This window comes from Myotis brandtii, unplaced genomic scaffold, assembly GCF_000412655.1.
Source record: "Myotis brandtii unplaced genomic scaffold, ASM41265v1 scaffold116, whole genome shotgun sequence".
Classification (NCBI taxonomy): Eukaryota; Metazoa; Chordata; class Mammalia; order Chiroptera; family Vespertilionidae; genus Myotis; species Myotis brandtii.
The window spans coordinates 3,301,845-3,322,252 of record NW_005354010.1 but is presented as its reverse complement, the minus strand read 5'-3'; the positions used below and the strand labels follow the sequence as shown (position 1 = coordinate 3,322,252).

The 20,408-nt window shown below is 38.6% G+C and overlaps 1 protein-coding gene across 4 annotated transcripts in view; it reads right to left on the bottom strand.

The window, feature by feature from the left end:
• NALCN (sodium leak channel, non selective) overlaps positions 1–20,408 on the bottom strand; it is a 298,496-nt gene that overhangs the window by 48,622 nt on the left and 229,466 nt on the right. For 3 of the 4 annotated variants that reach the window (XM_005858192.2, XM_005858191.2, XM_005858194.2), the window contains 6 exons: positions 17,398–17,471; positions 15,745–15,819; positions 3,428–3,529; positions 2,976–3,045; positions 360–451; positions 149–271 (listed from right to left, as the gene is read on the bottom strand). In XM_005858192.2, the coding sequence (XP_005858254.1) occupies positions 149–271; positions 360–451; positions 2,976–3,045; positions 3,428–3,529; positions 15,745–15,819; positions 17,398–17,471 (536 nt within the window). The remainder of the gene's footprint in view (positions 1–148; positions 272–359; positions 452–2,975; positions 3,046–3,427; positions 3,530–15,744; positions 15,820–17,397; positions 17,472–20,408) is intronic. The other variant, XM_005858193.2, reaches the window with a different exon arrangement.

Genomic DNA, 20,408 nt, shown 5'->3' with positions numbered 1-20,408 from the left:
TCAGCAAATAGGAGCAGCATGATTAATTAGCCCACAGTTTATTTTGTGACCCCATTAGGATTACACGTTCCTTCTCCCTGGTATGACAACCCCACCTGCTGTTTGTACGATTCAGGCCAAACACCTGGCTGAAACTGAGTGTACTTACGCATTAAAGCGTGCCCGGACCACCACCCGGCAGAAGTTTCTGAACCTGTGCTCCCGTCCCACTATGAACAGTGGCTTATCGAAGTACGGGTGGTTCTCTCGCAGCTCCTCTTCTTGCACTTTCCTTGAAGGGGACATTTATGGGAGAGTAAGGTTAAGGGAACGTTTGCTGTTCCAAAGTGAGAGCCAAGAAACAGTGTAGCACCCTGTACCTTTTCATTTCTGCTTGCTCCTTTTTTTCTTGGATCATCTTTATTTCACTGTCTTCTCTTTGTGCATTTCTGTATCTCACTGTATTGGAATGCTAGAAACAAATTAAAATGGGGCATATCAAAATGGATGATATTTTTGAACAACCACCCCAAAATGATCATTTTATACATATCTTTATTTTATATATACTTTAATGGCCATGGTCATCTTAGCAAGGGTGTTTTTTACTCCAAATGATTTTTTTAATATATATTTTATTGACTTTTTTACAGAGAGAAAGGGAGAGGGATAGAGAGTTAGAAACATCGATGAGAGAGAAACATCGGTTAGCTGCCTCTTGCACACCCCCAACTGGGGATGTGCCCGCAACCAAGGTACATGCCCTTGACCGGAATCGAACCTGGGACCACTCAGTCCGCAGGTCGATGCTCCAAACTGGTTAGGGCCAAATGATTTTTTTTTCAATAAAAACTTTTATTGAGAACCAATTATGTGCCAGGTACTGTTCCAGTGCTGGGAATATGGCAAAATGGCAAAAACAAACAAACAAACAAAATCTAAATATGACAAATGAAACCCTAGTCTTGTGGGGCTAATGTTCTAATAATCAGGGAGACAAACCAAAATTAGATCAAAACAAGTAAGAATGTTAGAAAAGATTTAGCATTTTGGGAAAAAACAAAGGGGAATAAAGCATGCTAGAAGCCTACAAGTTTAAATAAACAGGTCAGAGCAGGCCTCAATAAGAAGTTGTTATTTGAGCAAAGACTAGAAGGATGCAGGCCACTGGATTTTTGCAGAAATTAGTTTTTCCTGGGGAGTGAGTGGGTTTGCACACGGAAAAGCCAGGATGCCAGTGTGGGTGGAAAGCAAGCAACAGAGTTGGAGATGAGGCCAGAGGGGTGTGTGTGTGGGGAGCAGATCATGAAGCACATTGACTCTGATTTTCACTCTGTGGGAGATGTAGAGCCATTGCTCAAATAACTTGATAACATTTTATAGATCGTAGTGCCTACATCGAATTGTTTTTCTCTTCTATTATTATAACAAGTGAAAAAGATGAAACTCTCTATTTAAATTGCTTCTATTGTAGAGGAAAGATTTCTTATAATAAGCAGAATTCCCATGATCTTTTGCTATGGAGCAGACAGGGGGTGGGTTTTTGTTTTATATCTATGTAGAAAATATAACAAAGCATCTTTGAAGAAGAAATGAACTTCTGCAATTGAGATCATTCAAAGAGAGCCTTTTGTTGTATATTTTAAACATGTATTTTCAAAGCCATGTCCTAATTTGGTTTTGGAGTTTACTGTGCATTTCTATTGAAATCCATGAAAGGAAAGTCTTCGGAACTAGTGTTGCTTCTCTGAATTTTCACCTAGAAATTTTCTCCATGCACTATGGTAGATCATAAATTTCAGTATACAGGTCTTGTGTTGGATCCAATCAGACTTCCATGTTAACAATACACTGGATCATATCAGACAACATTCTGGCTTAAAAAATCATGGCAGTAACAGATGTTTGTGCTAATCAGAACCATGTACCTTGGTAATGGCTATATCAGGTGTCTCATCTGGGGCTCTGGGCCCATGTGGAGGAGTGTACACTGACCATCCTCTAACATTACCTGCCCCCAAATCTCATTCCTACACACTATCTTATTTTTCTTTATGCAAAGTCAATCTGTCTAATAAAAAAGGAATAACAATTACCCAGGAATTATTATATATTTGTTTACTTGCTTTCATTATTTCACTAGACTATAAGTGCCTGCAAGGTAGAGATGATGTCTTGCTTCCCTTCTAGTCCTCATCACTGAGAACAGAATCTGCATTCATATAATGAACACTTGATATATAATTGGGTCAGTGAATAAATAAATGAATGGTGTAGGGTCTAAAACCAAATAAATTATTGGGAAATGTTATGCAATCTTTGACATAAAATTCTTTTAGAAATCAAATTTTATTTCCCAGTATGTAAAGCTCTGAAATGATGGGCTTAGGACCTAGAGTCTAGAGCAGTGATGGCGAACCTATGACACACGTGTCAGAGGTGACACGCGAACTCATTTTTTTGGTTGATTTTTCTTTGTTAAATGGCATTTAAGTATATAAAATAAATATCAAAAATATAAGTCTTTGTTTTACTATGGTTGCAAATATCAAAAAATTTCTATATGTGACACGGCACCAGAGTTAAGTTAGGGTTTTTCAAAATGCTGACACGCCAAGCTCAAAAGGTTCGCCATCACTGGTCTAGAGATTTGGAAATTAGTAAATACTCAAAGTTAGTAATGTGAATCATTCCTATAATGTGCTTTGAATGTCTTTAATTTCAGTGAAATGTAACTGGTATGTCATTTTTTGTGTTGCTGTCTTAACAACGGCATATAGTTTGTCGGATGTCTGGAATTTTCTATGGTTAATCATCTCTTTTCTGTCCCTGGCCATTTAATTTGTTTCCTGAGTCTCCTGATTTTCTCTGGTAGAAAATCTTATGGAGACGTGACAATGTGACAGAAAGACCCAGGCACTGGAATCATCTGAGCTGTCATTTAAATACATCTTAATAATCATGTTTCAAAATCCAAAGCTTTGCTTAGAACTTACATCTTGAGTCAGAGTTTCAAGAGATTTCCCCCTGCTGATCCTCTGGCTGTTTGATCCGTGTCTTAGTGATCTAAAACAACCACAACCAACAGGTCAACATATCTCAAGACCAACTTTGGACTTAAGCAACGATCATTATTTAAAAAAATAAATAAATAAAACAACTTTTCTTAAATAAAACAAGTATATTTCTTTTTATAGCAAAAGCTTTTGTCTATCCAACTGTCTTTGATAACATCTAACTGAAATTCAGAATTTTCCTTTGGACATCGCCAAGGTAAAGATTTTTGAAAGAACTTTTGAATCTTTGGATCTGATCGTGAATATTTCGTTATTGTTGCCATCAAGGAGTAGAATCCATGCTATCTGCTAACCAGGCTGTGTGCAGCAAACACTTCCTGTAACACTCCTTTCCTTGGTTTCTCTGCAGCCTCGTCTCCTGCTGTATTTACCTGCGCTCCTGGCGGATGTGATGCTGCACACTGAGAATTGACCTTTCCTTTGCCGGCTGCCCCTCAAATGAGCCACTCAGCATGCGCTGTCGAGTGCAGGCTCTAGGAAAAAAAAAGGAGCCCAAGATAAATGTGCGATCTGTACACTTGGAATGAATAATACATAACTGCTCATTACTCATTATTTTTAAGGAAACACCAATGGTAAGACAAAATACAGCAAATGACACACAATCATAAAGGAAAAGGAGCTTCAGGCTTCCTGTCAAGAATACTTTTACAAAACAGAACTGTCTAGGCTATGAAGAGGGGCTGGAAAATAAACAGAAAGCTCTCTCCACCCCGCCACCCCCAACATGTTTTCCCTCCCCATCATCCAAATAGGAGAGCTTCTATTGGGATTCTGTGAGTAGTAGGGCCGGCCTGACCACAGTTAATCATGATGTTGGTTTTGAATTTAGAGATTTTCAAAGCCCTTAGGGAAGGGTTGTCCACCCAGGCCCCTGGGATGACAGAATATACATTTCAAGATTTTGCAGAACTCTAAGAAAATTGGAAAGCATAAAGTTAGATAGGGGCACACATTAGTACGAAAGAGATGTAATTAAAGCTGGAATTAATACCGAGAGAAAACTCAGTCTGAAGCTTGTGACTTATAGGTAGTCAGTCAGTCACCACTTTCTTCGCAACCACAAAACTCCAAAGATTTTTAAAAATATGCTATCTTTTTCACAATTGGGTGACTCAACACCTGTAGTGTGAATGATTTGGAGAGAGAACAAAATTTCTTCTCCAGAAAGCTCTCTCCAACGGAAATGATAGAAATTCCCTTGATGTAGTCGTCAAGTGGAGAGAAATGCAGGGCTTAAGAGAGCTGTATGCCAGAGGCAACACTGTCACGAGTTCGCTGAGTGGCCCTTCAGCTCAGTTCCCTAATGGGGAACATGAGGAGAAGGCCTTGATCTCAAAGAAAACTCACAGGCTTACAATACAATGATGTTACGATATGAACATCTCATGACACTGTATTTGTTCAACACCTGAACACGTCTACTACTGTCATTGCTTTACATAAACACTTTCATACTTATGTTTCCTAACATGTTACCTAGACTAGCTTTGATTTACATTACTGTCTGTCTCAGAGTTATGATCTTTGAGAAAAGATCTGTGTCTGCTTGTGCGGCGCCAGCATGGCCAAGGGTGAACCTGAGGAGGGGAGGTGAAGGATTGAAGAAAAGACAGACAAGAGAATACAGCTGGGAATCAATGGATCTCCCATGCCTGGATGAGGACACAAAAGACCCAGCCTGCAAGCCGATGCTTTATTTTATAGTCTGATTAAAACAAGATTAACATGTATACAAATGTTCTTGTTTTGGCAACCCTTGCTGCACCTCCCACAGCCCATTAGCTACTTAGGAAGGAATCTGGGAGGGCTACAAGGTCAGGAAAAGGAGCTTTAGGCTTCCTGTCAAGAATACTTTTACAAAATAGAACTGCTAGGAGAGCTCTGCCCTCCAGGCTGGGACTTGTTTGTGGCTCTGCCACAGGTCAGCCCCAGGTTTGACCCTAGAGCCGCTCCCTACATCTGCTTAGTATACTTAAAACAGCAGTTTTTATGATATCATGTGTATATTTAAGTACTTAAAAATGCCTTTGATACCAATGAAAATAATTATGGAGAATACCTATGAAGAATCATACAAACTCAATGAATGCAAATGCATTACAGAAAAATAAAACTCAAATAATCACTTTTCTTAGTTTAATAAGCAGCAGGAAACATTAAAATCCAAATAAAATTTTATTAAACAACAAGGATTTATGAGATGATATACAGAGACTGTGCTTATTTCCAAGACTACAATGATGTTGCATAGGAAGATGCATTTGTAAGTTAGGCTGAGTTGACAAAGATGTAGCACGATCTTAGGTACACTATGGATTGTTTGTCCAACAAAGAACTGAAAATTATGAAGCCATCCTGAGAAAATCTATTTGGACAATGGTGTTGTTCTGACATATATACAGATCCCTGCCATTAGTGTAAAGTCAAGACTTAACCTGCAGTCACTGTCTTAGTAACTTTTATATTTTGTTACAAGACTCTCTCCTAAAGTAGTTGAGACCTATAGGACTTACATACAAAATACATACAACTGTGTTATAACATACCCATTTGAGTTGGTTGTCCTGCTAAGTTTGAAGTAGAAGAATGTAACTGGCTTTAAGCTGCCTGCTGGAGGGGTCTGTGTGTCTGTGCACATCAAAGCCTAATACCATGGAAACAGGAATTTGCAGCACAAAAAGTGAGGGTTTTAGGAAGTGGCCCAAGCCTAGAGGCATAGGTGAGCTCAAAACCTGGATCCCTGATTGGTTCCAAGTAATGGGTTATATAGGGGGGAAATCATCAATTATGGTGACTACAAAAGATAGGTTCATGGTCAGGGTTGTGGTCTCTACTGATTGGTCGGTGCTAGGGTCTGGTCCTGATGTATCACTTTGTCTGGTTTTGCTGCTTTTGAGGTCCTGGAGCTGAAACACAAGTGAGGCCTAGAGGCCATCTCTGCTTTGACCAGAACTCTGTCTCTGTGGTCAACAGGCCCAAGGCGTTGTTTCTAGGATTATTCATTGCTCATCAGAACCTCATTGTCCTGAGGGCTTAATGCTTAAGGGAGTGAACATGCAAGGGAGAAGGAAGCAGGTGAGTCAGGGTGCTGGATAAGGCCAGTTTGACTCAAAAAGAAAGAAAGGAGAAAAGGACATACTAAAGAAATCACATTTCTGCACGGTTACAGTTTTTGCCCAATAGTCAGTCTAAGGCTGTCTGGGCATTCGTATTGAGGAAGAGTTAGCACTGCATCTACTGACTCCAGGGCCTGAAGGATGTTCTAGCACCTGGGGCAGCATAACACATCCACACCTGCTGGGTGGCAGCCTCTGTGGATCCTGGGGTCAGATCCTCTTCCTCTGACCCCAAACGAGCAGGTTGCAGTGGAGACCCTTGGCTATGGGAAGACTCTCCTGCCCCACCCCCCACCTGTGATATCTCTTCTTCCAACAGCGTCCGTGAAATGGTGGTGAGAAAGCAAGTTCCTTTTCCTCTTTGGCTCAAGATCACTCTACTCTTTCCCACTGGGTCCAGAGAATTCAGAAAATAGTACTAAAACGGGTTGGAGTTTCAGCCATATAGTATGTAAGTTGTTGTGCTCTGTATGATTCAGTCATGGGGGAGGAGGGCTGCTTTTTAGCTCTACCCTGCAAATCAGAAAACCTGTGCTTAATCAGGTTGAGATGGCCACCTAAATGAGCATAATATGTAAAATCATTTGCTTTAATTTCCTTTTCCTACCACTTTCTTCTACGTTTATAATGTTTGCTAGTAAAATTTTAACCTAGATAAACGATGAAAAAAAAAAGCGCCCAGTAATTCTGGGTCCATTAAACCATGTAACAGGTGACTTCAGAGTTCTATTGGAGCCAAGCATAAACTTGGTGGTTTCCTTTGCTCACTGAGAGGGCCCTGCCAGGGTCTTCCTGTTCTCTGAGCAGAGGCTGTATACCCACCTCCTCATTTCCTGGGCTCCAAAAGTACCCATGTAATCTGAGCAAAGTGAAGACAGGCAGATAGGGCCAAATTGGCTTGGTGTTAAGAGGTCATCTTTGGTGCTTAAGGCTCAACATGGTTCCCTGTGCCAGCCTCACACATCCCAGCACTCCACCTCTGAGTCTGGTGCCAAAGCAAAGGTAAACAGTCTCCATCTCCATTCAGTGGTGCTCTTGTTCAGTCTCTTCTTGGATCAAGTGCTCCCATGTCTCCCCCTTTCCTTTGAGTATCTTCAATGGCTTTCGAACGAGAAAACTCAGTAGGTGCTCAATAAATATTTGTTAAATGAATGAACTTTGAAATTCTGTGAAGATCAAATATTTTAATTTCTTTTTTGATCACTTCATCCTTATCAAGCATGAAAACAATCACAAACAAAACAGCATGTGTTTGAAATATACTTTTTAAAGGGCATGCTACATCATCTTAATTTTACCTCAAGTTGGAATACTATGCCATCAAAAAATGAGCTGCACACCTATGATAGATGGGACCCTTAGACAGGAATCAAAGAAAATCAGACATTGCTTCCTGCAAGTAGGAAATTTATAAACCTTTATCTACATTCTAGGTGAAAGCTATTAAGGGAAACCCTGTAAGCTGAAATGAGGCTGAGCTGCACTCATTTCAATATCGTAAAAGGGAGTTCTGACCTGTCACTGGGAACATGGTCTCCATATATCTTGTCTTATAGCAATCTACCACCACGCCAAAGTACCAAATAACAAAGGAATTTGAGATTTTTAATATTTTACCAATAAGGAATTTGAGGCTCTTAATATGTTACCGATATTTTAGTAAAAGACCTACTCAGAAGAAGTACTGTAAAATTCAATTAAGTTACATTTTGCCACTTAAAATTTTTCATTTAAATTTAGATGTCTTTTGATCTCACATAAGAATTTAAAAAAATATGTTTTCAGGAAGGGAGTGTTCATTTGTTTGCTGCCTAGAGAAAAAGCAAAGATAATGGTACAGGAAAGAACACACTGATCTTCAGGGAAGCTCTCACGACTTAGGGGAAAGATCGATATCGTCTTGGAATTAAGGTCTTCAACATCTTCTCTCTGTCTCTTCATCATGACAAGGACTAGAAGGGCCAGTTCCTAGAAACTCCATCTAGTGGCTTCATATTTTTTTTTTAAAAAAAGTCTGCCTGCTTGGCTTCTGGAGCTGGGAGGCACAAGGCTTCAAGTGTCTGGTGAAAAATAATGAAGTCTTTTGTCTTGTCTGAGTGAGGAAATTCTCCATTATGCAGGCATATGTAATCCCTTTATCCCTGCTCCCTGGAGGAGAATTACAGTGAGGCATTTTCCTTTTCCCAGTTGGGGTTAATGTTATGCCCTCTCTACCTTTGAAAGTAAAACAAGACTAGGACCCCTGATGATGATTCAAATGTGGGAATATTCTTCAGCAAACACACATTCCCAGTTGCAAAAATATTACCCCTGGTTTCTTGCCAAGCCTTTGAAAAAAACATATGAAAGATTGATTCTTTTTTCTTCTTCTTCTTTGCATTGCCTTTGTGCTGTGGAATTTCAATTGCCCCTTACATGACAGCCATATATATATATGATCTTTTATGGAGGCTGGGGGAAGAGAACTGCATCTTAAGAAATTGTCTCTATTTTTCTTGACATTTCTCCATCTAAAATATTTTTAAATTGGCCCAAAGATTATGGTTATATGGGAGATCTTTGGAGCTTTATTAGCCTTTAAACACCACTAGTTGTTTATAGAAACAGTAGCAGGGGGTCCTCGGTTTCTTTCTTCGCTTTCTCCATGTCTTCTTTCTTAATGTTCCAGAACAAAGGTGTTGGCAAAGCCTGTATATTCTGTAATGAAAAAGAGAGATCTTTGAGTCTTCAGATTATCTGCATCCATTATAGAAAAGTTAAATAACATGATACCATCTGGTAGTAAATATAATTACTATCTAAAAAAAACTGCAATGTAACTTTGCAAAGCATTAAATTTGAGGAATGTTACTCAAATCTTGAGTTCCAGAAAGTAGCACATGGTAAAATATTATCTCATGTTTAATATAGTGTAGTCACATCATCAGACAACAGGAAAATAGTCTTTCAGGGATAATTATGTAAAACTATGGATGAACTGTGTAAGAAAATAGATGAGTATTTCCTGGAATGGCTCTTACCTGATTCTAGTGAAGTGACAAGGTGATTGCCCAAAGTAGAGACAACAGCAGATACTAATGGGTGAATTCCTCTGTAATGGGCTCTTGCTGAGATGAAGAAAAAGCTGCACTTTTATTGTAGTTAATACCTCACTCTTTTGTGAATCAGCCCAGTCCTGAGTAAATGAATATGGCTCCTGAATAGCAACAGCAGATTAGTTCTTTCCAATCTTGCATTATTAATAAAAATGTTTTCTTATATAGACATGCAAATACATGTCTGGGCCAACCAAAACCCCATTGTGGATTGAAAAATAAAAAGAAGCCTTTAATTTCTTATTATCTGTAGGTACATTAATAAAAAAGAAAAAGTAACTCATAGAAAATCTATGCCTTTAGTGCATCTATTAAAATTCAGCAAATAAAATGTCTGAAACCTTACACCATTCATTGGAGTTCAATTTTTGTAGCCCAACCGCTGACTCAGAAAACTGTAAATTACAACACAAAAACTAAATTTTTTATCATGATAAAAGTGAAAATTTGTTAATGTTGCATAAACCATACGAACCAATTTTCCCACAGATACATATTTTTCTATATTACTTATTATTTTACCCTTCAATGATAAAAATAGTAAAAGGAACACCTTGTTAAAATATCTTCCCACATTTGTTAGGTAAAATTTAACAGCAGGTCTCCCAAGCCAGAGCAATATTCCAATCACTTTGAAGCTTATCTAAAAATAATCTACAAAGCAGATACTAGCTCAGAAAAATAACCTATCTTGATTACTACAAATCAGGTACTATCTAGGAAAACATCTCAGAATATATTATTTTACTATATATGGTAATAGATGTTAACTAGACTTATTGTGGTGGTCACTTCATAATATATAAATATCAAATCATCATCTTGTACACCTGAAACTAATGTAATGTTATGTCAATTATTTCTCAATAAATTTTTGGAAAGGTTGAATGGAAGTGTGGTTGTTAAAAAAGCAATAATGAATTTTTCCTTCAATTAAGTTATAAATTGTAGTTGTCAATAAAAATGATTCTCTTAAAATGATAAGAAAGCCCTAGCTAGTTTGTCTCAGTGGATAGAGTGTTGGCCTGAGGACTGAAGGATCCCAGGTTCCATTCCTGTCAAGGGCATGTGCCCAGGATTGGGGCGATCCCCAGTAGGGTGCATCAGAGAGGCAGTTGACCAATGATTCTCATCACTGTTTCTATCTCTCTCCCTCTCCCTTCCTCTCTGATATCAATACAAATCTATTTATAGCCCTAGCTGGTTTGTCTCAGTGGATAGAACATCAGTCTGCAGACTGAAGGGTCCCAGGTTCGATTCCGGTCAGTGACACATGCCTGGATTGTGGGCTTGATCCCCAGTGGGAGACGTGCAGGGGGCAGCCAATCAATGATTCTCTCTTATCATTGATGTTTCTATCTCTCTTTTCCTCTCCCTTCCTCTCTGAAATCAATAAAGATATATTTAAAAATATATATGTTTATAAAAAATGATAAGAGAAAAACTAACCGTACATATGCCATTAACTATAATTTATTTATTTGTAATAAGTGGCAATCACCTAAAGGCTATTCTTTAAACTTTAAAAATTATTAATACAAGTGCAGGGCCAGGAAAATTTTTTCATAGATCCAAATATCAGAATGCAAATATCATATCAGACCGAGCATTCAAAAAGAATATGAATCCCTGGCTGGTGTTGCACAGTGGGTTGATCATTGTCTGGTGCACCTTAGGGTCGCTGTTTTGATTCCCAGTCAGGGCACATGCCCAGGTTGCAGGCTCCATCCCTGGTTGGGGTGCATACAGGAGGCAGCCAATGGATGTTTCTCTCTCACATCGATGTTTCTCTCTCCACTATTCCCTTACTCTCTCTCTAAATCAATAAAAACATATTTTTAAAAAGGTTATGAATATGTTATTCTAATTAATGAGTACTGATGGCAAACCACAAAAGAAGGGAACTTTAAAAAATAATACAAAATGTTTATTTTATTTTGACATTTCTCTATGCATTCAGCCTAGTAGGAATGATAATAGATTTTTTTAAAATCAATTTCAAGGCTTTGAACTAGAGCAATCTGAGTAGCAGCAGTAATGTGTTTTAAAGCACACTGCTATTTGTTTTGATTTCATCCACTGCCTTTTGAAGGAAGCTTTCTTTAGTGGAGCTGAATGGTATAGTCAAAGTCAAAGCAACAGTGAATTTTTAAAAATTTTTAAATTAAATTTATTGGGATAACATTGGTTAAAGAATTATTTAGTTTTCAGGTGTACAATTCTATTATATGTCATCTGTATATTGTATTGTGTGTTCATCACGATAAGTCAAGTCTCCTTCCATCATCATTTATCCCCCTTTTACCTTCTACCTCTCCTCACCTCCTTTCCCTCTGAAAATCACCACAGCATTGTCTGTGTCTACGAGTTTTTTCTTTGCTTAATCCCTTCACCTTTTCCCCCTAGCCCTCCAATCCTCTTCCCTTCTAACAGCTGTCAGTCTGTTCTCAGTATCTAAGAATCTGTTTCTATTTTGTTTGTTAGTTTATTTTGTTCAAAGGATTCCACATATAAGTGAAAGCATAATAACAGTGAATTTAATAACAACCTTGAATTTTATATATTATATGGTGGGACATTCTATCTCCCACAATACTCTCCAGGTTAAGTCTTGAAAAAACAAACAAACAATACCCATTTGTGCCAGGTGAGTCACTGCATTTAAGCATGCAACTGTAGTCTAGAGTTCTGTAAAAATAGCCCACCTTTGTTTCTTAATAAAGAGTTCTCAAATATATCCAGAAATTCATTTCTACTTCTCAGGCATCAATTAATTAAAAAATACATAGAAGAATACAAATTAAAGATGATTACATATAGAAAAGGTGTCTTCACCAATGATTCAAATACTTCAAACTCTGGAGCCCTTCTTCTCTGAAGGACGTCTGCCTTTGTGGGCTTTCCTGTTCATAGGAAATTCCACATACTGGAATCATGTGGATCCTCATGTCAAATGGCAGATATTTGGAAATGTGAGTCCCCTGAGAACTGAGACCACTGGCCGCCCCGTAGCTTAATTATCAATACCAAGAACTAAGCTCTCTACATCAATATGACTTTATTATCCATTCCAGGAAATGCCTGTCCAGGAATTTAAGGCCATTAACCAATAAGTAATTCCACTGTTAGCTTCAGGAACTTTCCAAAAATCCATTCATCTGAACTACAGACTAATGAACCAGCCTCTCTAGACAATAGGTCACTCAACTGGTCAACCAGTCACCTATAAATAATTGTACTTATCAAGACTCAGGCCAAGACTCTGCCCCACTAGAGCCACCAATCCTAACCATTTAAAAAAATACTCTTTCTAAAAATTAGTTGAATTTATTTTTTAAAAGCAATACATGTATATGATTGAAAATTCAAAAGGCATAAAATAGATTCTGGGAGTGGAGATGAAAACATGAAGTCACCATTTATTCTTTCTCTTCTCAGAAATCACCCCAAATCAAGAAGAAAAGTGAAAAACCGAAGTGTAAAGTCCATCTGATAACTGATAACTGCAGTGTGGAGCCACACCGGTAGAAAGAGCATGGAAGATAGTAAAGAGGTAAAGGTATGTTACCACTTCCTCATCCCTCACCCACAGAGCTGCCCTCCCCAGAGCAGTATTGGTTACCTGTTCATAACAGGTGCTTATTACCTACTAGAGGCCCAGTGCACAAAAATTTGTGCACTCGGGGTGTCCCTCAGCCTGGCCTCTGTCCTCTCGCAATCTGGGACCCCTCGGGGGATGTCCACCTGCTGGCTTAGGCCTACTCCCTCGGGGGATGTCCACCTGCTGGCAGTCCAGGAGCCCTCGGGGGATGTCCACTTGCCAGCAGGGAGCAGACCTAAGCTGCAGTTGGACATCCTTAGCGCTGCTGAGGAGGCAGGAGAGGCTCCCACCACCACCGCTGTGCTGGCAGCCATCAGCCTGGCTTGTGGCTGAGAAGAGCTCCCCCCCTGTGAGAGTGCACTGACCACCAGGGGGCATCTCCTGCATTGAGCGTCTTCCCCCTGGTGGTCAGTGTGTGTCATAGTGACCAGTCATTCTCAGTCATTCTGCTGTTAGGGTCAATTTGCATATTACCCTTTTATTATATAGGATAGAGGCATGGTGCATGGGTGGGGGCCAGCTGGTTTGCCCTGAAGGGTGTCCTGGATCAGGTGGGGTTCCCGCTAGGGGGTCTGGCCAGCCTGGGTGAGGCACTGAGGGCCATTTTCAGGCTGGCCACACCTTCTTTAGGGTGGGGGTCCCTATTGGGGTGCCTGGCCAGCCTGGGTGAGGGGCTGATGGCCACGGCTGCGGGTTGGAAGCAGGTATCTGGGATTTATTTAACTTCTATAATTGAAACTTTGTAGCCTTGGTCCGGCTCAAAGCCTGGGTTGCCCCTGGCAACCAATGTTCCCAGCCCCTCCTTGAGCGGAGGCCACTCGGGCTGGTATCTGGGATTTATTTATCTTCTATAATTGAAACTTTGTAGCCTTGAGCAGAGCTCAGGGCCAGCCAGGGCAGGCGGGAAGCTTGGCTTCCTCCATCGCCGGGGGCAACCTAAGCCTCCTGCTTGCTCCAGCTCCGTGGCCACTGCCATCTTTGTGACGGACTGACGGAGTGAGGGTGTGACAGTTAATTTGCATATTACTATTTTATTAGATAGGATTGCACATTCTGGGGAGTCCTTATCCTCCTTTTTTCTTTATTGAGATATAATTGACATATAACGTTATATTAATTTAGGTGTACAACATAATTATTTGATATTTGTATATATAGTGAAATGATCTAAACTCTTATCAAGAATTTTCTGCCCAATCTCAATCAGATATCCCTGCCTAAAGGCACTAAATTCAAATCCAAAACCTTAAAAATATCGACCCTAACTATCCCTTCTGAGACATTAGTAAGACTGCTGACGTGTTGGTTTCCCTCACTGTAATAACTATTAAATTTCACTTTGCTTGATCAACAGATTACTCAGACAACATTTTTGGGCAGTCTACATGGCAAAGGCAGATAGAAAACTGAGGATCAGATAAGTGAGTTGCTCAAGGTTATAGAGAAGCAGAACCAGACACCAGTCCAGGCCTTCTAATACCAGTCCAGTATCCTGTGTTACCCAAGATTGGGGTGGTGGTGGTGGGGTGGTGGGGCTGTTCTAACAGCATCTCCTCCCATCTTTAAATTCCTAGAGTCTTGCCCTAGCTGGTTTGTCTCAGTGGATAGAGCACTGGCCTGTGGACTGAAGGGTCTAGGGTTCGATTCTGGTCAAGGGCACATGCCTAGGTTGCAAGCTCGATCCCCAGTAGGGAGTGTGCAGGAGGCAGCCAATCAATGATTCTCTCTCATCATTGATGTTTCTATCTCTCTCTCTCCCTCTCCCTTCCTCTCTGAAATCAATACAAATATATTAATAAATAAATAAATTTCTAGAGCCTAGTGGAGGAGAGGCTCTGGAGAGAGTGAGAAGACACAGAGAGTGGTGGAAACTTTTCCTTCTTCCCCATTTTGTGTAGGGTTTTTTCAATCATTTGTCCTGAGGTGACTGTAAAGGTTTTTTTTTAATTTCTTTTGAATTTCTCTCTTTCTTTTTCTGTTTAGTTGTTGTTTCTTAAAATAAATAAATAAATAAACAGCAGAGAAAAATGCCCATGAACTCATAGACATGAACTCAATCTATTCTTGACTTTCTAATTTATGGGCTGGTTACATTATAATGCAGGCATATTATTATTATTAATTCTACTATCATTATTAGTAAAAAAAAAAAGTACAACCAAAGAAACTATCCTTTTGACATTTTGCACTTGTCCTTAATTATTGTACAGACTAGTGAGCAGAGATGAGGAAAACTTTTTACAGAAGAAAAGAGCTAAATAACTATTCTAAAGATTGAATATGTGTTCTTACAATAAATCTTAATTTTTTCCTAATTGTAGCCTCTTCTGTTCTGAGATTAACTGGATGAGAGGGCTTAAGCAGCCTCAAGTAGCTCCTTCTCATCTTGTAGTATGCTATGCTGTTGCCTCTGGGTGCCCCTCAAGCTATTGCACAAGTCTGAGGGTGCCCCTAATCCCTGATAGTCTTAACTATTTTGCTCAAGTACCCCATAAATTTTCTCTTTTTAAAACCACTTATGTACATTTACAAATCAACAATTAAATTTTGCTTTCCTTGGAGAATCTCATCCATCCAGTCCATTCAATTTTATGGCATTGGGCACCTATGAAGTCCTTTTCATTGCCAAACCAACCAGCTAAATCTCTCAGAAAAAGTCTGACTTTATTTTTCAATTCAAATAACAGCCCGTTGTGACAACCAAGTCATTTCTAAGGCTTAACTTTAAGTAGATAAATTCTTGGGAAGAGGTTTTCCAGAAATTTGTCACCCGGACAATAAGGTGCTGCCTGAAAGCCATGTGGGAATAGTCCCTGTGTTTGGCAACCCAGAGGACTTTACATTTCAGATCAATACACTACACAAAATTTCACCTTTCTTTTAGATGGATGAGTGAGAGTTTCATCTTTCCTTTGTAAACTGGGAGAGAGGTGAATGAGGAAAGGGATCTGGAAAAGAAAAAGTGGAAGATCAAATTTAAGAACGAGTTCAGAGGAAGTGGGGCTCTGGAAGAAATTGCTTCCTTCCAAGTGTCCCTGTCTACCCATACTCTGAAAGTCTCTGGGAACCCCTAGGGAAAATTCACATCAGTGGAAAGGCAGTTATTCTGCATAGGTGAATAAGGTTGTTTGGGTTCCTACTTTTGCAGGTAGATTCTGAATACAGAGTATTACAATCTCCTTGTAGGCCATTTCTGGTTGAAGCAGAATTCTCTTCCTCATGAGCACATTGACACACCTGCAGGGCTGGTCCAGCACATGATCTGTTTTGTGTGAGTTGGGGGTAGTCTTCAAGACCCTAGGAATTGGCCTGGCCATGAACTTGTCTAGTTACAGCTTGATAAAAACCCTGTAGTACCACATAGTGTTCAAGGCTGGCCTCATGGTGTTGTTGATGGTAATGCCAGAATTGAGCCAGTTGGAAGCAAATAGAAGTTGGGACGCAGGTTGTTATAAATTTGCTTAGAAGCTTTCCTGTTCCTATTTCAAGAAGACCTTTTAGGTTCATCTCTTCATATTCTGTGATGATAATATAGAAGCCCCCAAAATATTTATTCTCATTTCATAAAAGGTACTCCAATACATATTTAATCCTGTGCATGAATTGCCAGTTAACATAAAAAATAAATACATTGAATACTGTCTTGATTAGTTAGAATTGGTTTTGGCATATAAATTTCAGGTACTGTTAAAAAGTTGAAATAGTTTGTCAAATCATATATTTGCATTATTTTAAATTACAGTTATACAAGTTACAGTGAGCTACATTCTGGGGAAAATGCTTTAATGACTGTTCCTATTAATGAAGGTAGAGTAGAAGGGACTCCTTTCCCTTCACACAAGCTTGAAGAGGGCTTCCTGGTATCCATTTACCCATTTACCTTGTTGGTCATTCTACCTTCAGCTCCCAATATTTAACTGTGTCATTATGTACCAATAACTTACAAGTGCTTATGAATTTTTATAATGATCACATTACTTTATATTAGAACATAGTCTTGTAAAATACTCTTAAATGGGTGGCTTAATTTTCTTTTCTAATATTTCACTTCAAGGTAGATTTTAGATTTCAGCATTAAAATTCTATGTTTTATAAGCATTCTAAAACGAATATACTTTTGATTCTTATAGATTTTAATAAATTGATTCTTAAAAAATCAATAAATCACAATTACTTTTAAAAAGCTTACCCTTTTACTATTTTCCCCTTAGATTATGATTAGTCCTTTGGCTATCAAAAAAGACATGACTTGTAGGAATAAAAGTAAGTATTTTCACCTTTTTGTAAAAGTTTATAATTATAATTTGTGTTTAAGTACCTGAAAATAAAATAAATGGTCAATTGAGCTAGTAAAATATTACTGTTTCAGGAAAAATGTTAATAACGTATTTGACACTGTTTATAAGTAAATAGTTAACCAAACCTACTTTCTAGCAGAAAGCATATATTGATACTCGGAAATTTCGTTCATTAGAAAAGCTCTTTTTTGCTTAATATAATTCCACTGTTTTTAAACACATTGTTACCTTAAGATTTTAGTGACTGCGGTCTCCTTTTCTAGAAGATTCCTTGCCCTGATGCTGAAAACAGACTTGCGAAGCTGTAAAATTATGAGCATGACTTTAGTTTTGTAATAAAAAAGGACTAATATACTGACAAATCATTACGTACATTAAATAGATAACACTGTTAAAATATTAAACATGAATTTTTTTAAAAAGCATCATCATCCTTGGCCAGGTAGGTCAGTGGGTTAGAGCATCATCCTGATACACCAAGGTTGCAGGTTCCATCGCCGGTCAGGGCACATAGAAGAATCAACCAATGAATGCTTCAATAAGTGGAATAACAGATCAGTGTTCTCTCTCTCTCTCTCTCTCTCTCTCTCTCTCTCTCTTTCTCTCTCTAACAAAAATCAATAAAAGCATCATCATATAATTGGTTCTATCATTTAGTTTTATTTTCTACTTTTACTTTTTTTTTAAGGCAGAACTGCAAACAAGCTTGTCCAGGTATGGGAAAGATGCATTGGCTATGCTCACTAGTAATAATGTCACCTTGATAGACTATTCAGTTTCCAAAGAATTTAACACTGAAACGAATATAGGATCCCTTATTGCCATTGTTCAATAAAATGTTCTCTCTTCTGCATTGCATCTGTGTCAGGTTTTTGGCCTGAGGCTCAATACTAATCTGAATGATAAGGATGGGGAGAAATATGAATAGTTTTTGAGTTTTCTTCCAAGTTGATGATGATGAAATTATTCCAGGGAAAAGGACTAAAAAGAAAAATACTAGAGGCTGACTAAAAACTAGAAGATGCATTCCCTGAGCTCGGGCCTGCTTGATAGCTGCAGAAGTCAGATGGTGACAGGTATATAGGGAGCCAGGCAGAGAAAAGAACAAAGAAGCACACCACCCTGAGAGAGACTCACCACAGTAACTAGAAAGTGTAACTCCAGTAGTCAGACCAAAGATAATACTTGGACAAGGAGCTGGTCATTTTGTTTAGATTAGATTTCCTGGGCACTTATTGTGAGATAGACTATTAGAGATATAGGGTAACTAGGAATCAGAGTTTTTGCTTACTAGAATTAAAAAACCTAGTTACAAAGGTAAGGCTATCACATATGAGGTAATCAGTAAAACGTAGGATGCAATAGACAGTAAAGTGCTAGGCGATATGCACAGTAGAAAAAAGAGGGGTTGAAGGGCTTTGGGTGGGGAAGAAATAGATGTGCCTGAAATAGTAGGCAAAAACTTAATTGGAGAAGTGGTGGGCCTTAAAGGACAGTTAAGATTTTGAGAGGCCAAGGATGCTGTGAGTAAAGGACTGAAGTTGGAAATGCATGCATAAGGCAAATTAATTCGGTGCACACTGTAAGTGCTGAGCTAGGTGAGTCTTTAAGCAAGGCAAGTGGAAGAAACACTACAAGACATACCGTGTTCCAAACAAAGTTGAGGGAAGGAAAGGAAAAGCAGGAGACAGAACAATTCTGGATTCAGTAAAAATAGACCATCTAGTTTCTTTCAAACAAGAGTTAAGTAATTTGAGGTGCAAAGTTACAGAGCTCCAATTTGCAAACACATCTATAAACAAATATTGTACTGTCAACCAATATGTCCATATAGCCATAGCTAGAGAAGAACTGGTGGTCATAAATTGGTCTTTTCATCCGCAACTGACAACCTAGATAACATCAAAACTAAGAATATGGCCCTGACCGGTTTGGCCCAGTGGATAGAGCGTCGGCCTGCAGACTGAAGGGTCCCAGGTTTGATTCCAGTCAAGGGCATGTAACTTGGTTGTAGGCATATCCCCAGTAGAGGGTGTGCAGGAGGAAGCTGATCTATGCTTCTCTCTCATCGATGTTTCTAACTCTCTAATCCCTCTCCCTTCCTCTCTGTAAAAAATCAATCAATATATATATATATTTTAAAAAAAACTAACAATATGATTTTTATATTTCACAGAAAATCTCTAATAAAGGGAAGGATCATTGAACACATTGGCAAAGTTTCTCACACGAGGAAAGATGGCACTCATTTCATTCAATAATGAAAAACTGAATTGGTTTCATTATTCACTAGAACACTCAGGAGAATAAATTAATATGTAGATAAGGAGATAAGGGTAGATCTCAGAGTTTTTAGAAATTACATATTCAGGGTAGCACACAGAAGGCTGTTTACCATGATATATCATGAAACTTTCTTAAATCTTCTCCCATTCCCTGAAGATATGACTTCTGGCATTGATTTAACTTCCTTGCATAGACAGCACATCTAAGGAATGCTGTTTAGAATCACTGTGGAAACTGAACACACAGCCGAACAGTCCCATCATGGTGGCACTTCTGTTCTTTCCATACCTAAGTGCGCACAGACATAAGAAAGGCCTAGGCCACAGGGACCCTGGGACAGCAAGTTTTAGAAGACCTAGAGTCCCATTACTCTTATTTCATCTTCACAAGACGATGACATGCCTTTGTTATCTTTCCCTAGTGTAAGGTGATGGTCTGAACTCAATCACCTATCTACTGCCCTGCAACTGAGCAGCTGATACTTAAAACAGTGTTCTTTATGTTTGGAAAAACCTTTTCAGAAACTGTGGATAATGTTTATTACATTGTTTCTAAAATTATTTCTATATTGAATATCCTTTGTCCTAAACTTAAAACTGATTAAAACAAAATATACTCTAAATTTGTACAAGGGAGTATTTGAGAACTGGTTTTATCACTAACAGCAGAAGTAGTGAAAAAAAATAAATATTGTAATAGGAGATTCAGATTCAGCTTTGGGATGTTCTTGAAAGGAGATACCTATATCTACATCTATATCTCTCTATCCATTATCATCTATATATCTCCATTTGATAGCCTAGATATGTATTTAGTTAAATATTTTATCTGTTCTGTTTTGTAGTAAATAAAAAAGCCTATAGTGATTATCTAGTTATTCCTTCAGTTTTTCTTATTTCTGTAGTATAGCTTTGCACATTTCTTTTAGTAAAGGACATTTTCTGACTCTGTCG